Source organism: Fukomys damarensis, unplaced genomic scaffold (genome assembly GCF_012274545.1).
Source record: "Fukomys damarensis isolate Sample0158 unplaced genomic scaffold, DMR_v1.0_HiC HiC_scaffold_36, whole genome shotgun sequence".
Lineage (NCBI taxonomy): Eukaryota > Metazoa > Chordata > Mammalia > Rodentia > Bathyergidae > Fukomys > Fukomys damarensis.
This window is the reverse complement of record NW_022900948.1, coordinates 30,223,946-30,239,792: the sequence shown is the minus strand read 5'-3', so window position 1 is coordinate 30,239,792 and position 15,847 is coordinate 30,223,946. Positions and strand designations below refer to the sequence as shown.

General features: G+C 41.5%; 1 protein-coding gene across 4 annotated transcripts in view; it reads right to left on the bottom strand.

The window, feature by feature from the left end:
* Positions 1-15,847, bottom strand: part of Znf618 (zinc finger protein 618) — a 103,514-nt gene that overhangs the window by 24,462 nt on the left and 63,205 nt on the right. For all 4 annotated transcript variants that reach the window (XM_033758967.1, XM_010639419.2, XM_033758968.1 and 1 more), the window contains 2 exons: positions 11,172-11,261; positions 622-861 (listed from right to left, as the gene is read on the bottom strand). In XM_033758967.1, the coding sequence (XP_033614858.1) occupies positions 622-861; positions 11,172-11,261 (330 nt within the window). The remainder of the gene's footprint in view (positions 1-621; positions 862-11,171; positions 11,262-15,847) is intronic.

The following is a 15,847-nucleotide window of genomic DNA, read 5'->3' as shown; positions in this document are numbered from 1 at the left end:
TGTTTAAATGAGTTTTCAGATTGATTTTCTTAAAGGTGGAAGGTGCAGATTCATGAACAGGGAGAGGATATAAATGGATGAACTGGGCTGGATGTACACAGACAACAGTGTGATCACAATGAGAAATGACACCTGCTACGGGGCCACCGTGGAGGACAGGCAGTTGGGAGTGGAGGCGCCTGGGGAAAACTGGGCAGCACATGCCCTATTAAAGGAGGCAGCCAATTGTTGCCCTGCAGGAACACGGACCCAGGAGCCAGGTCTGACTTTCCAATGTCAGGTAGAAATCAAGTCTTATGTAGAATCTTCCAATGTTCAATGGCTGGCAGTTGAAAAGGTTTTAGACCTTGTAAAGGCCATATAAAACAAGCCCGAGGCCATGATTTTGGGAAAAAAATATTCTTTGCAAAGCCTCTCATACCACCCTCTGGTTTGAGGCAAGAGAACCTGGCTCACCCTCACAGAGCTGGCCAGAGGCAGAGGTGGGTCTCAGGTTCGTCCCAGAGCATGATGGGACCTCCACTGTCACTTTTGCAGGGGAACAATGGCTGGGCACAGCAGTGGAAGGTGGAGAGAAGGTGAGGGGTGGAGGAAGTGTGGGATAACAACGGCCATTGGTACCTGCGGTCGCCTTGCTCGCTGGAGATCCCGAGTTTGGAGTGCGGAACGTCTGGGTTTGGGTGGCTGGAGGGGTGCGGTGCAAGAGCGTGGCGCATCGGACCACCGAGGCTGGAGCTTTTTTCCCCGACTGGTTCGCCTGTGTCTTCGCTGCCACGAAGCGTGGAGACGGAGTGACCTCTGGATGTGAGCACTCAGAGCCCGTGTCTGGATCATCCGGCGGCTCCCACCCGGGGGCAGCACCTGAGAGGGTCACGCTCTCAGTCCCCGAGGGCCCTTGAAGCCACGATGTGAGCAGCCTCTCAGACCACAGGTCCCTGTGTGCTGGAGACAGGACTTCTCCAACCAACCTCTTCTTCCACAGAGTGAGGACTGTCACTCCCACTCAGAGCCTGACCGAGTTTGGGAGTCTAGAACCTTCTCTGGCTTCTCCTCCAAGAAGCTTGACCCCTAGCTCACACTGACGGTTACCTGGAGGTCACTGACCAGCCCAGTCTCTCAGTGGCTAAGACCTCAGCCTGTGACCCACACCAAAAGTGCCTGGCTTTGCTACCCTGGGCCCAAGGACATTTTCTAGAATGGTGCCTTTCAGCCTTTTTGCTCCACAGGAAAGCTGGCTCAGAAGGAATGACAGAAAGCAGACATGCAGGGGTCCTGATAGGGTTGACAGGTGGGGGGCGCTGATGTGATTGTGGGGAGGGGCTCTGTAGAACTGCCATTCGCACAATGGACGGTGGCTGGTATGGTTGCAGAAATTAAGTGCAGGAGTCTCCCGGTATTTAGAAATTCATGCCACCTGACCAAAGCACCTGCCTCCCTCAGCTGAATTCTCTGCAGAAGCTGGGGTCACTGATACGGCTGACTCAGTTTCCACCTCTGGCAGTCTGGATTGGCAACAGTGGCCTGAGCCCTCACCAGTGGGGTAAGTAAACTCCTAAACCTGGCCTCTCTCATGTTAGATGCAAGAGGAGGGGCAGGAAGGGACCAGGCAGTGCGAAGAAGGGACTTCTTGGGTGCTACTCACCAGGAGACTTTAAAATCCACAGGAATAATAACATCCCATTATTAACAATGACACCATCCATAAACAGGGCCTGGTCACAGCACTGAGCCGTTCAGAAAGGTCCTGGCTCTGTCTTCCTGCCTCTGGGGTGGTGGTGAAACCTCCCAGGACAGTGCCCATCCTGGATGGGAGAGGTGCTACACACTGCTCAGAGCCTGAGGTGAGAGAACCCCTAGCCCTCCGCCTCTGACTATTCCTGCCACTGACAGGGAAGCACTGTTTCAAAGAAGCAGGATGTATGGCCTTGCCTGAGGTCATACAGGAAGTGAGTGGCAGAAAGAGGACGCCGTCTGGGTCCTGCGTCCACGACCAGGTGCACCGAGGGATGCCCAGAGCACACCTCGACCTGCTACGGGCGTAGCCAGAGGCAGGGGCAGGCAGTTCTAAGTCAGAGCTTCCTTCAACAAGCCCAGCCCAGCCCAGCCCAGCCTAAAAGGAAACCCAGCTGTCTGCGGGGAGCACGTGAAGGTACCTCTATTCTCCTCCCTTCCTATCTGTCAGACAACAACCTCGGTAACCCCCAAGTCTAACCAGAGGATGGTTTATTTAGCAGTATCCCATTTATTTGTAATCACAGAATGAACCTACTCATTCAACACTGTGCTGGCGACCAGAGTCCCTCTCTGATTTCTCCACTGTTTCCCAGTGTGAGGAAGAGTTCAGGGACCGCAGCTGGAGGCTCACTGTCATGGAGCCCTAACTGAGGTTGGAGTGAAACCAGCCCCCCTCTGAAGTCCAGCTCTGACTTCCGGTCTTGTATAGCATACTTTCCTCCTCTGGCCTCAGTTTCCCTAGTGTCACCTCCACTGATGAGAGTGGGAGGCCCCTCGCTGAGCAGGCAGCCCCATGGGGATTCTGTGAGACTCCCAGAAAGCCACACAGACACCTGAGTGGAAACTGCTCCTCACACGCAAGGAGCTGCTGCTTGCTTTGCTTGGGAGATAAGGAAACCAAGGCCCAGACAGGTTAATAGGCTTCTTATGGCCACACAGGAGACAGGGTCAAGCCCGCCAGCTAATCAAGGAAGCCTTTCCCCTCGTCTCCACACATTCCAGGGACCTGGGCACAAGGACAGAGCATTCCTAAGTGGTGATTTCCCTGAGGCCTGTCCCCACACTACAATTTCTAAGATACTCTAGGGATTGAACTTTTCCATCATCAATTTCTGCTGTAAAAATCCCAGAACTTGCAGAGAGTGAGTCCCTTCTTTCCTTATGGCAGGGACCTAGGGACACCCATGAAGCACTTGATTTAAAAATCTTGGGACACGTGTTTGTTTCAGCTGCCTCATCAGGACTTGCTGGACTCTCCAGCTTCCTCCTGGGCCACTCACATCTTCGCCTTCTCACCTACAACCCCTGCTCTCTTTCAGGCTCCAGGGCTTTGCACATTCTACTCCCTCTACCTGCAACATTCCTCCTTTTATCCATCTCTCTTTCCAGAATCACTTGTTTGGTGATCTAGGTACTGGGTACCTGGTTTATTCTCTGAGCACTACCTGTGGAGAAACTGTGGACTCCATCTACCGATGCATGAACGGCCAGGAGAGAAAAACTCAGAATGCTACAGAGCACATCAAAGGTGGAGTGGGTACCCAAAGTGAGGGTATCATTGCACATGAAGCTGCCTGCTGTATTATCCTCTTCTAGGCCCCAAGGAAATAAGGCAGATGGGACCAGGCTCAGAGGTCTGGGCACCTCTCTAGGGTCACTCAGTGGGTCTGGGTTGAGCAAGATGAACTCAAGCTCCTAACATGTCATTTAATAGTTTGCTTGTCACACTGGAGCTACTACCCAGACTCACAGTAAGAAAGAAAGACCCTCAGAGAGTCTGGCTGTCCCTCTTTGTGAGAAACACACACAAGTTATTTACACTCAGGTATCTAACAAATAACAGCACTTTGTCTCTTCTTTCTGCAAAAAGAAAAAAAAAATCCAGGGAATACAAGGATTTGAGAAATGTAACCAAATGATTGAGATGTGGAGGGAAGGGGTCTCTGAAACTCCTGAGGTTGAGGAAGGTGAATCCAAGGCCAACGGAATCAAATGCTTAAAGGCTACAGGTGGGAAGAAATGGTAGATATGGTGGAGGAAGCAACCAGGGAAGCCTTTCTTGTGGTTTCATTGTGAAACAAGAATGGGAGAATGCCCTTTCTGACCAAGATGGAGTAAGTGGTTGAAGTCCAGCCCTCCTGCCATTTGGAACTTTACACTGAAAAGATTAACAGTTTTTAGGCCTTGGTCATAGACAGTACCAAAATGCAATTCCCAAGGGACATGACGTCAGGCCTGTGATCATGGCAGTGCTCTGCCCAGAAAGATCTCTTGATCAGCACACAGAGAGGTAGCATCCAGAAAAAGAAAGGCATCTCAATGAACTCAGAAGACAGTGATCAGAGGTCAGGGCAGAAGAGCAAAGAGAAGAGAAGTAAGCAAAGAAGAGAATTCCAGAAATGTATAGAGGGGCCTCCTTGATGCCTCTGGCTGAAAATTAAATTGCATTAAGCATCTGCAAAGCTCAACAGGAAATGGCTAATGGAGGGAGGGTATGAACTGAGTGACGATTCAGAGGCTGTACAAGTGTGGCTGTCTGAGTCCTTGCCTGCCAGAGAGAAGCTATGGCTGAAAACATCACATATTCAGTTGAAACCCAGAAAGGTCAGATCCTGGAAGAGCTACACCATAACAACCCTAAAGAAGAAGTATTCTAGACCTGCCCTAACACAGATTTAAACAAGCTTTTAGAGTACCGAGCTGATATGTAAGTAAATTAACTTCTGCTAGAATAAAGGCAAGAATAAAAGCAACACTTTTCAAAGGAAGAAAACAAAATCCAGTCAGTCAACAACACAGATGAGCAATTATTTTTCACTTGAGACACTGGGATTAATAATCAAGAGAAAAACCAGAGAAAAACACAGAAACGACAGGGTTGATGCAAGCAGGAGACAATATGCTCAAAGATTTAAAGGAGAACAGGATTAAGATGAAGAGCAAAAATGAAAGCTTTGAAAAAAGTAGCCAAATGGAATTTATAGACATTAGGTGCTGCAGAAGAAAAGATAAGTGAATTTGAAGTCAGGGCAATAGAAAAGATCCAAACTAGCACAGAGGGAGAACGCAGCTGAAAATGAACAGTTTCTGTTGACCTGGAAGCATTATCAAGTACCTAACACACATATGATGAAAGTCTTAAAAGGGGAAGAAAGAGAAATGCTCAGTGAACCTCAGAACCCATAAATACACCATAAACAAATTACTGAAAACCAGTATTATAGAGAAATATTTAAAAGCAACTAGACAAAAAAATACATTAAATATAGAAGCAAAACAATCTGAGTGGTCTCGACATTTTATCAGAAACAAGAAAATTATCTTTCAGCATTTAAAAAATCATTTAATTTTCTCAACCTTGAATTCCATATTCAGAGAAAACATTCTTCATAAGAGAAATAAAAACCTTTTCAGTTGTGAGGTCTTGTACCAATGGACAACCTACAGTGTAAGAAACGCTAAAGAAAGTTCTTGAATAAAATAGGAAGTTTATTAATAGATTTAATTCAGATTTACAGAAAGAAAACCAAAGCACAGAAAATGGTGTGTAGGTAAACATAAAAGGCATCTTCCAATTTCTTAAACACTTTAACAAATAATTAACTATTTAAAGCTAAAATAGTAATTGTTAGATATATAACATGCGCAGTTGTATCTGTATGATAATAGTACAACAGGAGGGTAGCAGTGGGAAGTATATTGTTGTAAGGTTTTTATATGAATGTAATGTGTTATGATATAAATTCGTAGTAGACTGTAATACATTAAAGATGTATAAGTCACAGAGTGAAAAAGAGTTAATAGCAAAAAGTTAGCAGAAAACTAAAAAATACTTGCATAATACTAAAGATGGCAAAATATGACAAAAAAATTAAAATTAAGAACAAATGAGACAGAAAAAATGAAAGATGGTAAACCTAAATCCAACAATAAAGTATATTAAATGTAGGTGGATTAACTACATTAACAAAAAGGCAAGGATTTTCAGAAGTAAGAACCAATTGTATATAGATACTTCACATGTAAAATTACAGACTAAATGAAAAGGATGAAAGGAGATATACCATGTGAACACCACTCCTAAGAAAGTTGTACAATAAGTCAAGAAAGATTTCAGGAAGAGATATACTGCCAGAGATAAAAGGTGCTGCACAATTTATAAAAGGGTCCATTTTGTCAAGACATAATGATTTTAAGTGTATGCATCTAAGGGCAATCTCAAACAAGATGAGTCAAAAATTGGCAGACCTGAAGGGGGAAACAGACAAATCCACAATTATAGTTGAGTGTTTTGACACTTCTCTCAACAACTAATAAGACAAACTCAATTGTTTTTGAAAAGCTGAGAGAGAGCACGGAGATCTAAACATTATCAACCAATTTCACCTGACAAGTGGACATGGAACACATAAGCAAGAGAGACAGTATGACAGGTCATAAAACACATCTCAGTAGATTTCAAAGATTAAAACTCATACAGAATATGTACTCTGACCACAATGGAATTACATTAGAAATCAATTTTTAAAAACTGAAAAATTCACAAATATTTGGAAATGGAATATATTATCTAGTTTTTCTCACAAAGAAAATCCTAGCCTTGACGGATTTACTGTTAACTTCTAGAGAATTTATGGAAAATGCTACCAATACTACACAAATTCTTCAGAAAATTGAAGACAGAAATTCTCTTTCCAACTCATTCTATGAGGGCAGCATTACTGTGACATGCAATGAAGACAAGGACATCATGAGAAGTTTCCTGTTGGCTGGAACTCAAAGTGGCATAAACACTTTGGAAAGCATTTGGGCTATTCTTAAAATTAAATATATATCTTCCATATGATCCAGTTCTCCCACTCTATATACAAATATTCATAGTAGTTCTGATTTGTATTAGTTCAAAACTGGAAGACAATCCAAATGTACATCCATAAGCAAGCAGACAAAGGTATACACAGACAACGCCATACTACTGGCCATGCGTCACTTAATGATCCTTCAGCCAACAACAGACTACACAGACAACGGTAGATTATTTTACCTAATGGTGTCACGCTGTCCCAGCTTGTGTAAGTATACTCTCTGATGTCTCATCAACAAAACCACCCAACAATGCACATGATAGAATGTGTCTTCGTCATTAAGCAATGCATTAAATGCATTAAATAATGAATGTATTCATTATTTAAAAAGGAATGAACTATTGATACATGCAAACATGGATGATCCCAAAACAATTATGCCAAATAAATGCCAGATTCCCTCCAACAAAAAAGAACACATACTGTAAGATTCCATACATGTGACGTTCTAGAGAATGCAAACTAATCTACAGTAATATAAAGCAGACCAGTGTCTGCCAAGAGGTGAGAAACAAGGGATTACAAGAGAGTACAAGGAAACAGCTGTGGGTGATAGATAATGGTTTCATGGGTATGCACATGGGTTGAAGTGTACCTTTTAATAAAAGGCTCTTTATTAAATGATGATATGTCTTATAACGGTGTTTAAAAAAACCAGACTTGAAATTTATTTCCTTGGCTCCCACCATTGTCAACATACCATTGACTGAATATGGGGCACTCCAATAATCTTAGATTGTATTTCCCTGCCCTTGGGATAGTCCTGGGAGTAATAATAAAAACCAGCAAAATGTTGGAAATTTTTAGGTGGGAGTGAGAAGAAAATATGCTTTCAATAGAAAATTAATGGTACAAACTACCCTGGTTCTTCAAATAACTTAGATCCCTAAGCAAGAACTTTATTTACCGTGTTGACGATTTCACAATATGCATATACATCAAATCATAAAATTGCATACCTTAAATACATACTCTTAAAAAGTATAAGATTTTTAAAAAGAGATCATTCCTTTGTGGCAAAGCAGAAACATCCTAATGTTGTATATTTCTTAGTTTCATTTCAGAGTTTGGTTTTCTGATATTCTCAGTATATTTTAATAAAGTATACACATGGTGACTTATTTTTAAAAACTCAATGATGTTATTTACCATACTAACAAAATAAAAGAATCCACCCAACCAAATACACGTCAGTAAGGTATGAATAGAAAGTAACTTCCCCAAATGATAAAAAGGGCATCTATGAAAACCTTCACCTGAATCATGAAAATGATAGTCCTTAAAGATAAAAAACTGAAGCCTACGATTGGGAAGAAGGCAGAGAATCTGCTCATTTCTACTGTCTGACACTGTATTGAAGAGTCCCTAACAAGACATCAAGGAAGAAAAATAAACATTATATACAAGGAGTATCCTTAAAAATTCTACAAAAACCTATTAGAACTATAAAGCAAATTCTGCAAGTTTGCAGCATAGAAATTCAATATACAAAAATCAATTGTTTATCCATAATAGCAACATAAATTTGAAAATTAAATTTAGAAATCAGTGTATCATAAAACACAAAATACTTAGAAATACTTTAATGTATTATGTGAAAAGCTTCTATTCTGAAAAGCAAAAACTATCACTGAGAGAAACCAAACAAGCTCTAAGTACTTGGAGAGATATACTATGTTCATGGGTTGGCACACCCAATATGGTCCAGTCTCCTCAAATTGGCCTACCAATTCAACGGAAGCTACCCATCAGGATTTTTTGGTAGAGATTGTCAAGATTAACATTTATGTGGGAAAATAAAGTTCCTAGAGGAGCCAAATCTTTTTTTAAAAAAAGTTGAAAAATTAAAACAATGCGGAAATGAAATAAAGACAAATAGGTCAATGGAAAATAAACTCACACTTATACCTTCAACTGATTTTCAACAACGGTACCAATGCATTGCAATAGGAAAAGAAATCTTGGATAAAAGGTATTGAAATAACCAGGTATCTCTTTGGAATACAACGCATCTCAACTCAAACATCATTTACAAAAGTTAACTTGAAATGTATGACAGAAATGCAAAAGCTAAATTACCTATAAAGCTTCTGAGAAATAGTAAGAGAGAGTACCTTTTACATCCTGAGATAGAATCCAGGAAGTACTACCCATAGAAATCAATGATAAATTGAACTTCTTAAAAATGAAAAACATGTGCTCATCAGGAAGTACTATATGAAAATCAACAGGCCTATCAGAGACTGGGAGAAAATATACATAGTACATATACCTGACAAAGAACCTGGACCTTTTGGAAAGTACAAAGAATGTCTATGACTTAAGAAAAAGACAACCCAACCAAAAATGGGCAAATAACTCAGATGAATAACTTCCAAAATAAAATACACAATAGACAACAAGCAAACACCATGATGTTCAACATCATTAGTCATCAGTGAAACAAAAACCACAATGAGATACCACCATGCACTCATCAGAATAGCTAGAGCTAAATAGGCCAATGCCATCAAACACCAGCAAGACCATGGAGTAAGTGGAACTCCCAGACAGGGCTGGTAGGAGTGGAAGATGACATGGCCATTTTGGAAAATTGTCAGTTCTTAAAAAGTTAAATACACAGTAATTCTATTCTGTTAATTATTCAAAAACAATGAATATATATGTCCACCAAAAGCTTCCTGCATCTATTTTCATAGCAGCTTTATTTGCAATAGCTTGTAACTGCAAAAAACCAAAGTAGCAGGTAAATGACAAAACAAAAGTACAGCATACAATTTGTATACAACGTACACAACTATATGCAATTCATACAATGGAATACTGCTCAGATGTAAAAATAAATGAGCTCATACATACAACATGTATGAGTCCCAAAAACATTTTTATGAGAGAAAGAAGCAGGCACAAAAGTCCATTTATAAGAAGTTCTGCAGTCAGCCTAAGTTAAACACAGATGCTTCTAGAGGGTCTAGACTTCAGTAATAAGAGATTCATTCGACAAGCAGATGCAGAAACACAAAGAAAGAGCACAACCAAATAAAGAAAACAAGGAACAGAGAATGAGAACTAGCTTCCAGGAGAGAAGCGTCAGGATGTCGGAAAAAATTAGGGTGCAAGCGATACCCTACTCTGCTGTACCATCCTAGAAGGTACAGGCATCTTCATGGCACAATATGGGCCTGGAGCTTACTAGCAGGGTTCAAAGCCACATTCTGTCTCACCAACTCATGACCTTACTTATCTTACTCCGGAAAGTACAAAAGCAGAACCGAAGATCCTCTCCAAAGCCTGAGTCCAAGGCTGCAGGCTGGCCTCATAAGTAGCATTTCAGCCTCACACCAAGCAGCAGGCAAGCAGGGCTTCGCTGCAGCACACAGGTTCACAGCTGCCCATGAACAGCCCTGATGCCTGGGCACTTTCACTATGAGTGAATCAAACATATGGGTCAATGCTCACCCAACACAACCTCTCTATTTTCTCTCCTCACATACAACCTGGCACTATGGTGGCCACTTGACCATAGCACGTGCTTGCCTAAAGGTTGCTTTAGGCCAGAGATGTCTGGAATCCAGACTCTGGGCTGGAAAAACTTTAAGAACTCTCATAGATAAGAAATGTAGGCTAACAGAAGGGAAGCCATATATATAGAGTCATACAACAGTCAAAAGCCAATCAGAATGAGAATCTTAGCCCAGTGCTGGACCTCAGAAAGATTTAGGTCCATGCAAGGTCACTGCGGGTTGGAGGCACTCATAATCTGGGGGAAGCTGGTGCCCCCAGACCTCATCTTTCCAATAATAGAATGGGGGTGGGATCCCACAGCTCTTCTATGAGAAACCTAAGCAGTGAAGTTCCCAAGCACAATCCTAAACACCCTGTCTTATTACTCTGAGATGCTGTCAGCACTTGGGATCCTCTACCTAAGCAGGCAGGGATGGAGGACTGAGGGTACGCACAGCTTGGATGCTTAGGAATCTAAGGATAGAGCCCATCTGATGTGCAGAAAAGGAGGTGGGAAACCAGCAGGGAGGCCCAAGGTATCAGAATGGAAGGTCCAGGGTCCCTGGGGGAAGAGGTCTTGGAGTCCTTTTGCGTCCTTGCCAGGAGAGGAGTCAGAGACTGTGGGTTGGAGACAGGATGGGCCTGCCAAGGTTCACCAGCAGCCTGTAGGCCTGCTGGGCTTAAAACCCAGGGCTCCAGATGCCCAGCCTGCTGCTCCTGCTACCTCCTTGCTTTGCACTATGGAAGGCAAAGAAGGAGCGGTCTTGTCTCGCCACCCATGCCCCTGGCATGGGTCAGTCCCTGCACTAACTCAGACTGAAGCTGCATCATACAACCCCGGCTCCTGGAGTGCAGTTAGGAAGCTCTTGCTTTGGAGGTGTTCAGAGGGGGTGGGGACAAGGTCACTGTATGTCTTGGACAAGAGATGTCACACCAGACACCTGGACTGACCAGGACTGAGCTCACCTTGCTCTTGCCCTTTCCGGTGAGGACTCCAGAGCCCTGGCCACACGTGGGCCTCCTCCCCCACCTGCTGATGCCCCATATCCCACCAGAAAAAGTACTCACTGATGGGGGCGTGTAAGGCCACATGCTCCTGGTAGGGCGTGTAGTACTTGTATTGCTTGCCACAGAATTCACAGGTGTAATTGCCAGTTTCTGTCCAAGAATGAGAGGAAGGTGTAAGAAAAGGCAACTAGAACAGACTCACAAGTATCAGTGGCAGCTGGGGATTTAGCTCAGTGGTTCGGTGGCCTGCCTTGCAAGCACAAGAACCCGAGTTCAATCCCTGGTGCCAAAAAAAAAGTATCAGTGGCGCCCCCCAAACAAACTCCTTTTTCTGGGACCACCAATTAGAATCATGTTTGACTCAAACTCCAGCTCTGCAACCTGAGGTAGGTCTCTTAACCTCTCTCTGTGCCTCAATTTCCTCATCTGTAAATCGAGGGAATCTTGGTACCACTTTGTAGGAATGCTGTGAGGATTAAATGTGCATGTCAAGGGCTTGGAACAGTACCTGACACACACCATCTCTCTACGCCCCGTCTCAGTGCTCAGGAAATGCGTGGTGACCCCAGATGACTTTCCATGCTTAACTTCTCCAACAGCCTTTCTGCAAGCCCTGTCCTCTGTGGCCACACCCAGACCTTTGTCTCTGGGACCATCCCTGTCTCTCCCACCCTTCAGTGGTGAGCATCTCCCACCCTTCAGCAGCAGGAGTCACTAGTGGGTCACTCCCTCTTGCAGGCCCCACTGGACTTTATCTTCACCTCTTCTGGCTCTGCCTAACTTCTTAAAAATGCCTGACTGTCCACTGGGAGAAAATTATAAAATATTGATAAGTACAGGAACACATTTTTAAAACTACAGAGAAATTTCAATCACCTACAACCCAAAGAGCAGTGTCTCCTCTGGGGGCAGTGTACACCTGCCATCTGCCCCGGTCTCCAGCCTTCACCCTGTCTCAGCTGGGGGTGCTTCTCTGGCTGTATCATTGGTCTGGCTCCTGTGGCCTTGAATTAGTCAGCCCTGATCAATATCCTCTTTGTAACCTGGTATATTCAATCGACAATACTTTGTGGACATCTTGCCCGATCGATAAGTATTGAACTCCCTGGCCTTTATTGGCTGCATGGTTCCCATGGGACTCTGCAATTTGCTGAGCTGGTCCCCTCTGCTAAGGGACATTTAGATTATTTCAATTTTTTTTCTTATTAAAAAAATGCCATGGTCCACATTCTTGTGGAAAATTTTGCACATGTGCTCATTAGTTTTGCACATGATTGCAAAACAGAGATTACTGAACAGACTCTGCACATTATTTCCTTAGGAAAAATTCCAATAGGTGGGGGAAAGTATGCACTGTTAAAGCTTTTGATAACCACAGCATCACTTGTCCAATCAGAGAGGTGTGAAAATGATTGTTTCCATTCACTGCTGCCAACATTAAGCAATATTATCTCTCTCTATTTTGCAAATTTGATGAACTATACTGTACTGCTGAATTTTTCCATTTCTTTGATTTCTAAGGAAACTATTTCCTGTTTAATTAACTAGCTTTTCTTTTACAATTTTCCTTTAAAAATTACTAATTTTTTTGTAGATGAAGGGTAGCAACATTTTGTTATGTATGTTACAAGCATTTTTTTCTTAATTTGTTTCTTAGTTGTTCAATAGTTTTCCTTTCCCAATATAAGCACTTCAGATTCTTTGGTAGGTAAATAATTATTGTAGCTGAATCATGAAATCTGGAAAGGACATATGTTATCTACTATATATAAGCTTCAAAACTGCTCAATCAACTATAATAATTGTATTATTCAAGACCTGTATCGTTGTCTACTTGCCCTGGCAAAGACTGAATGTGATAAATCCTTTTACTTGGTAGTATCTCTGTATTTACTTTGTATGTTTAGATACAATGTTGTTTGTTGCATTGACACTCTTGAGAACAAAATCTTCATGAACTCTGAACAGGAAACTATTTTCTAATACAGTGCTTCTCAAAGTATAGCAGCAGCCTCAAGCCTTCCTGGGAACCAGTGAGAAATGCAAATTATTTGGACTTGCCCAAGACCTACAGAAAGAAAAATTCTAGGGGTAGGGCCCAGCAATTTGTGTTTTAACAAGAAAATTCTGAAGCATGGGAAAACTTAACAACCAGTGTTCTGACGTTTAATTACAGTTTTATTAGTTTGTCTGGCATTGATACCATTAATTTCTTGGTAGTTTGCCAGATCCTGCTTTCTATTTGTTTGCTTGTGCCTACAGACACATTCCTACATTTTCTTGTATTTTCATTCATTGAAGAGCAAGGTGCTGAATGCAGGTAGAAAATGCTGAGCAAATCAACCACAATTCCTGTCTTCAAGGAGATTATGGTCTGATCAAGGAGAAAGAAAAATTGAATCATCACCCAGACAAGTTTATTTTTGTAATACAGGGGATTGAACACAGGGCTTTTACACTGAGCTACATCCAAAGCCCCATTCATTCATTCCAATTTTGAGACAGGATCTTGCTAGATTGCCTAGGCTAGGCTCAAACTTTCTATCTTCCAGCCTCAACCCCCCAGAGTGTTGGGATTATAAGCATGTGCTACCTACTGTGCCTCAGACATTTAAAACTGCACTGACAGGTTACAAATACAGTGCTATGAAAACTCATGACAGAGTCTTTAATCTCTTTAAGGAAGTAAGAAAGAGTTCCCTGGGAAAAACCAGCACAAGCTCAGTATAAAAGATAAGGGATTCACTAGGTATGTCTCTAATAAACCATTACAAATTGGATTATTCTAAATTAACCTGACAAAATTTTATCTTCCAAAAAGGAGATTATGCCATTTGTTTTGACTTTTTCTTTTTTTTTTGTTACTGGGGATCAAACTCAGGACCTTATGGTTGCAAGGCAGGCAGTGGCACCACTTAGCTAAATCCCTAGCCCTTGCCATTTGTTTTTATTACTATAATTGATTAGTTTTACAAGTTGAGCATCTCTAATCCAAAAATCTGAAATCCAAAATGCTCTCAAATTTGAAGCTTTCTGAGCAATTACAAGATGGCATAAGTGGAAAATTCCACTCCACAATCATTTATGTACAAAATTGTTTTTAAAAATTGCATATAATTTCCTTCAGGCTATTTTATCTCTATGCAGATATCCCAAAATCTGAAGAAAAAAAAAAAATCCAAGATCTTAAATACTTCTAGTTCCAAGTATTTCAGATAAGGCATGCTTAACCTATACTTACTTTAAAATTCTTCCCCCAGATTAAACTCGGAGCCTCACACGTTAGAGAAGTATTTTACCACTGCTCTCCCCATCCCTCCTGTTCTACTCTATCTGGCTTGTTCCACTAGTTTTCCGTTGTTTAGTATATGAACCCTCTGCTTTCTCATTATAGCATCTCCAATATTTCGCTGTTTTCCAATATTGGCTGGGTTTTTGTTGTTGTTGGGGAGTGTGTGTGTGTGTGTGTGTGTGTGTGTGTGTGAGTCTGTGTTTGTGTGTGTGTTTTAAATCAGGGACTTGCTAGGTAGCTTAGGGCAGACCTGACTTAAACTCATTTTGTAGGCCAAGATGGCCTCAAACTCATAATCTTCCACATTCAGCCTCCACCATCAAGCCCAGTTCACTGCTATTTTACCTAGTATATATTTCTCTAGCTATTATTAGGCAAGTGGAAAATGATAATTTCAAGCCTGTTATCATTGAGAAAGGTAGTTTAACTCAGTGCTTCTCAAATTTTTGGCTGTGCAAAAATCATCTTGGAAATCTGTATCACAGGGCTCTACCTCACAGATTCAGATCCCATTAAGTCTGGGTTAGGGCCTAACATTCACACTGCTAATCAGCTTCTAGAAGATGCTGATCTTCCTAGTTTGAGGCCACTATCGACAGAACTAGTTTAGCCTAGTTCACTGTTACCCTCACCCATTCTTTCCTTATTTTAAAAAAAAACTCACTTTCTCATATTTTAGGACAATCTTTGTCTTAGGCACTCAATTTTATAATTAGATTTGTAATGTTTTAAACTTCTAGTTTATTTACTTTAACAGTTACAAATCTGCTTAAAACAATGAATTCCTTATAATGGGCCCTTGAATATGCTCTACCACTTAGTCCACTGGAGTATATATTCAAATACTTTTTTGAAGATGGGCACATAAGAGAAACAGTATGCTTCTGGGGCCTTGCTTTTTTTATATATATGAAACACAATTCAGATATAAAATTGTTAGATTAAAGCCCTTCAAAACATATCTATTTTCTTCTTTTAGCATGCAAAGAAGTGTAAGGAAGTCCATCTTGCATTCATCTACAGAGACTTAATTTTTTTATACCTGGACAGTATTTTACTTTAGTTTTAAAAATCGCTAAGATTTACTCAGGTAAAGATCTCTTTAAAGTGACTCTACCTGACATGTGATGAGCAGTTTAAATTTGCAAATAGGTTCTCTGCCTGCTGAACATTTTTTTCTTCTATTATATCTTTGAGTACTGCTTCAGTCCCATGGTACTAAACAAGCTATTAACTGGAATTGGTTTCCTGTTGTCTTTATTGTGTATTTCTTATTCATCTATTCAGAGTTGTCCTTCATCTCACCAACTCCGTTTCTGCAGACTGATTTTGTTGTTTACTATCTACACTGTAGGTTTAAATTGTTTTTATATTTCCTGCTTCCCTAAAGTCCTTTCTCATCTGTTCTCTCTCTGCTGGGATTTTTTTTTTTTTTTTTTTTTTT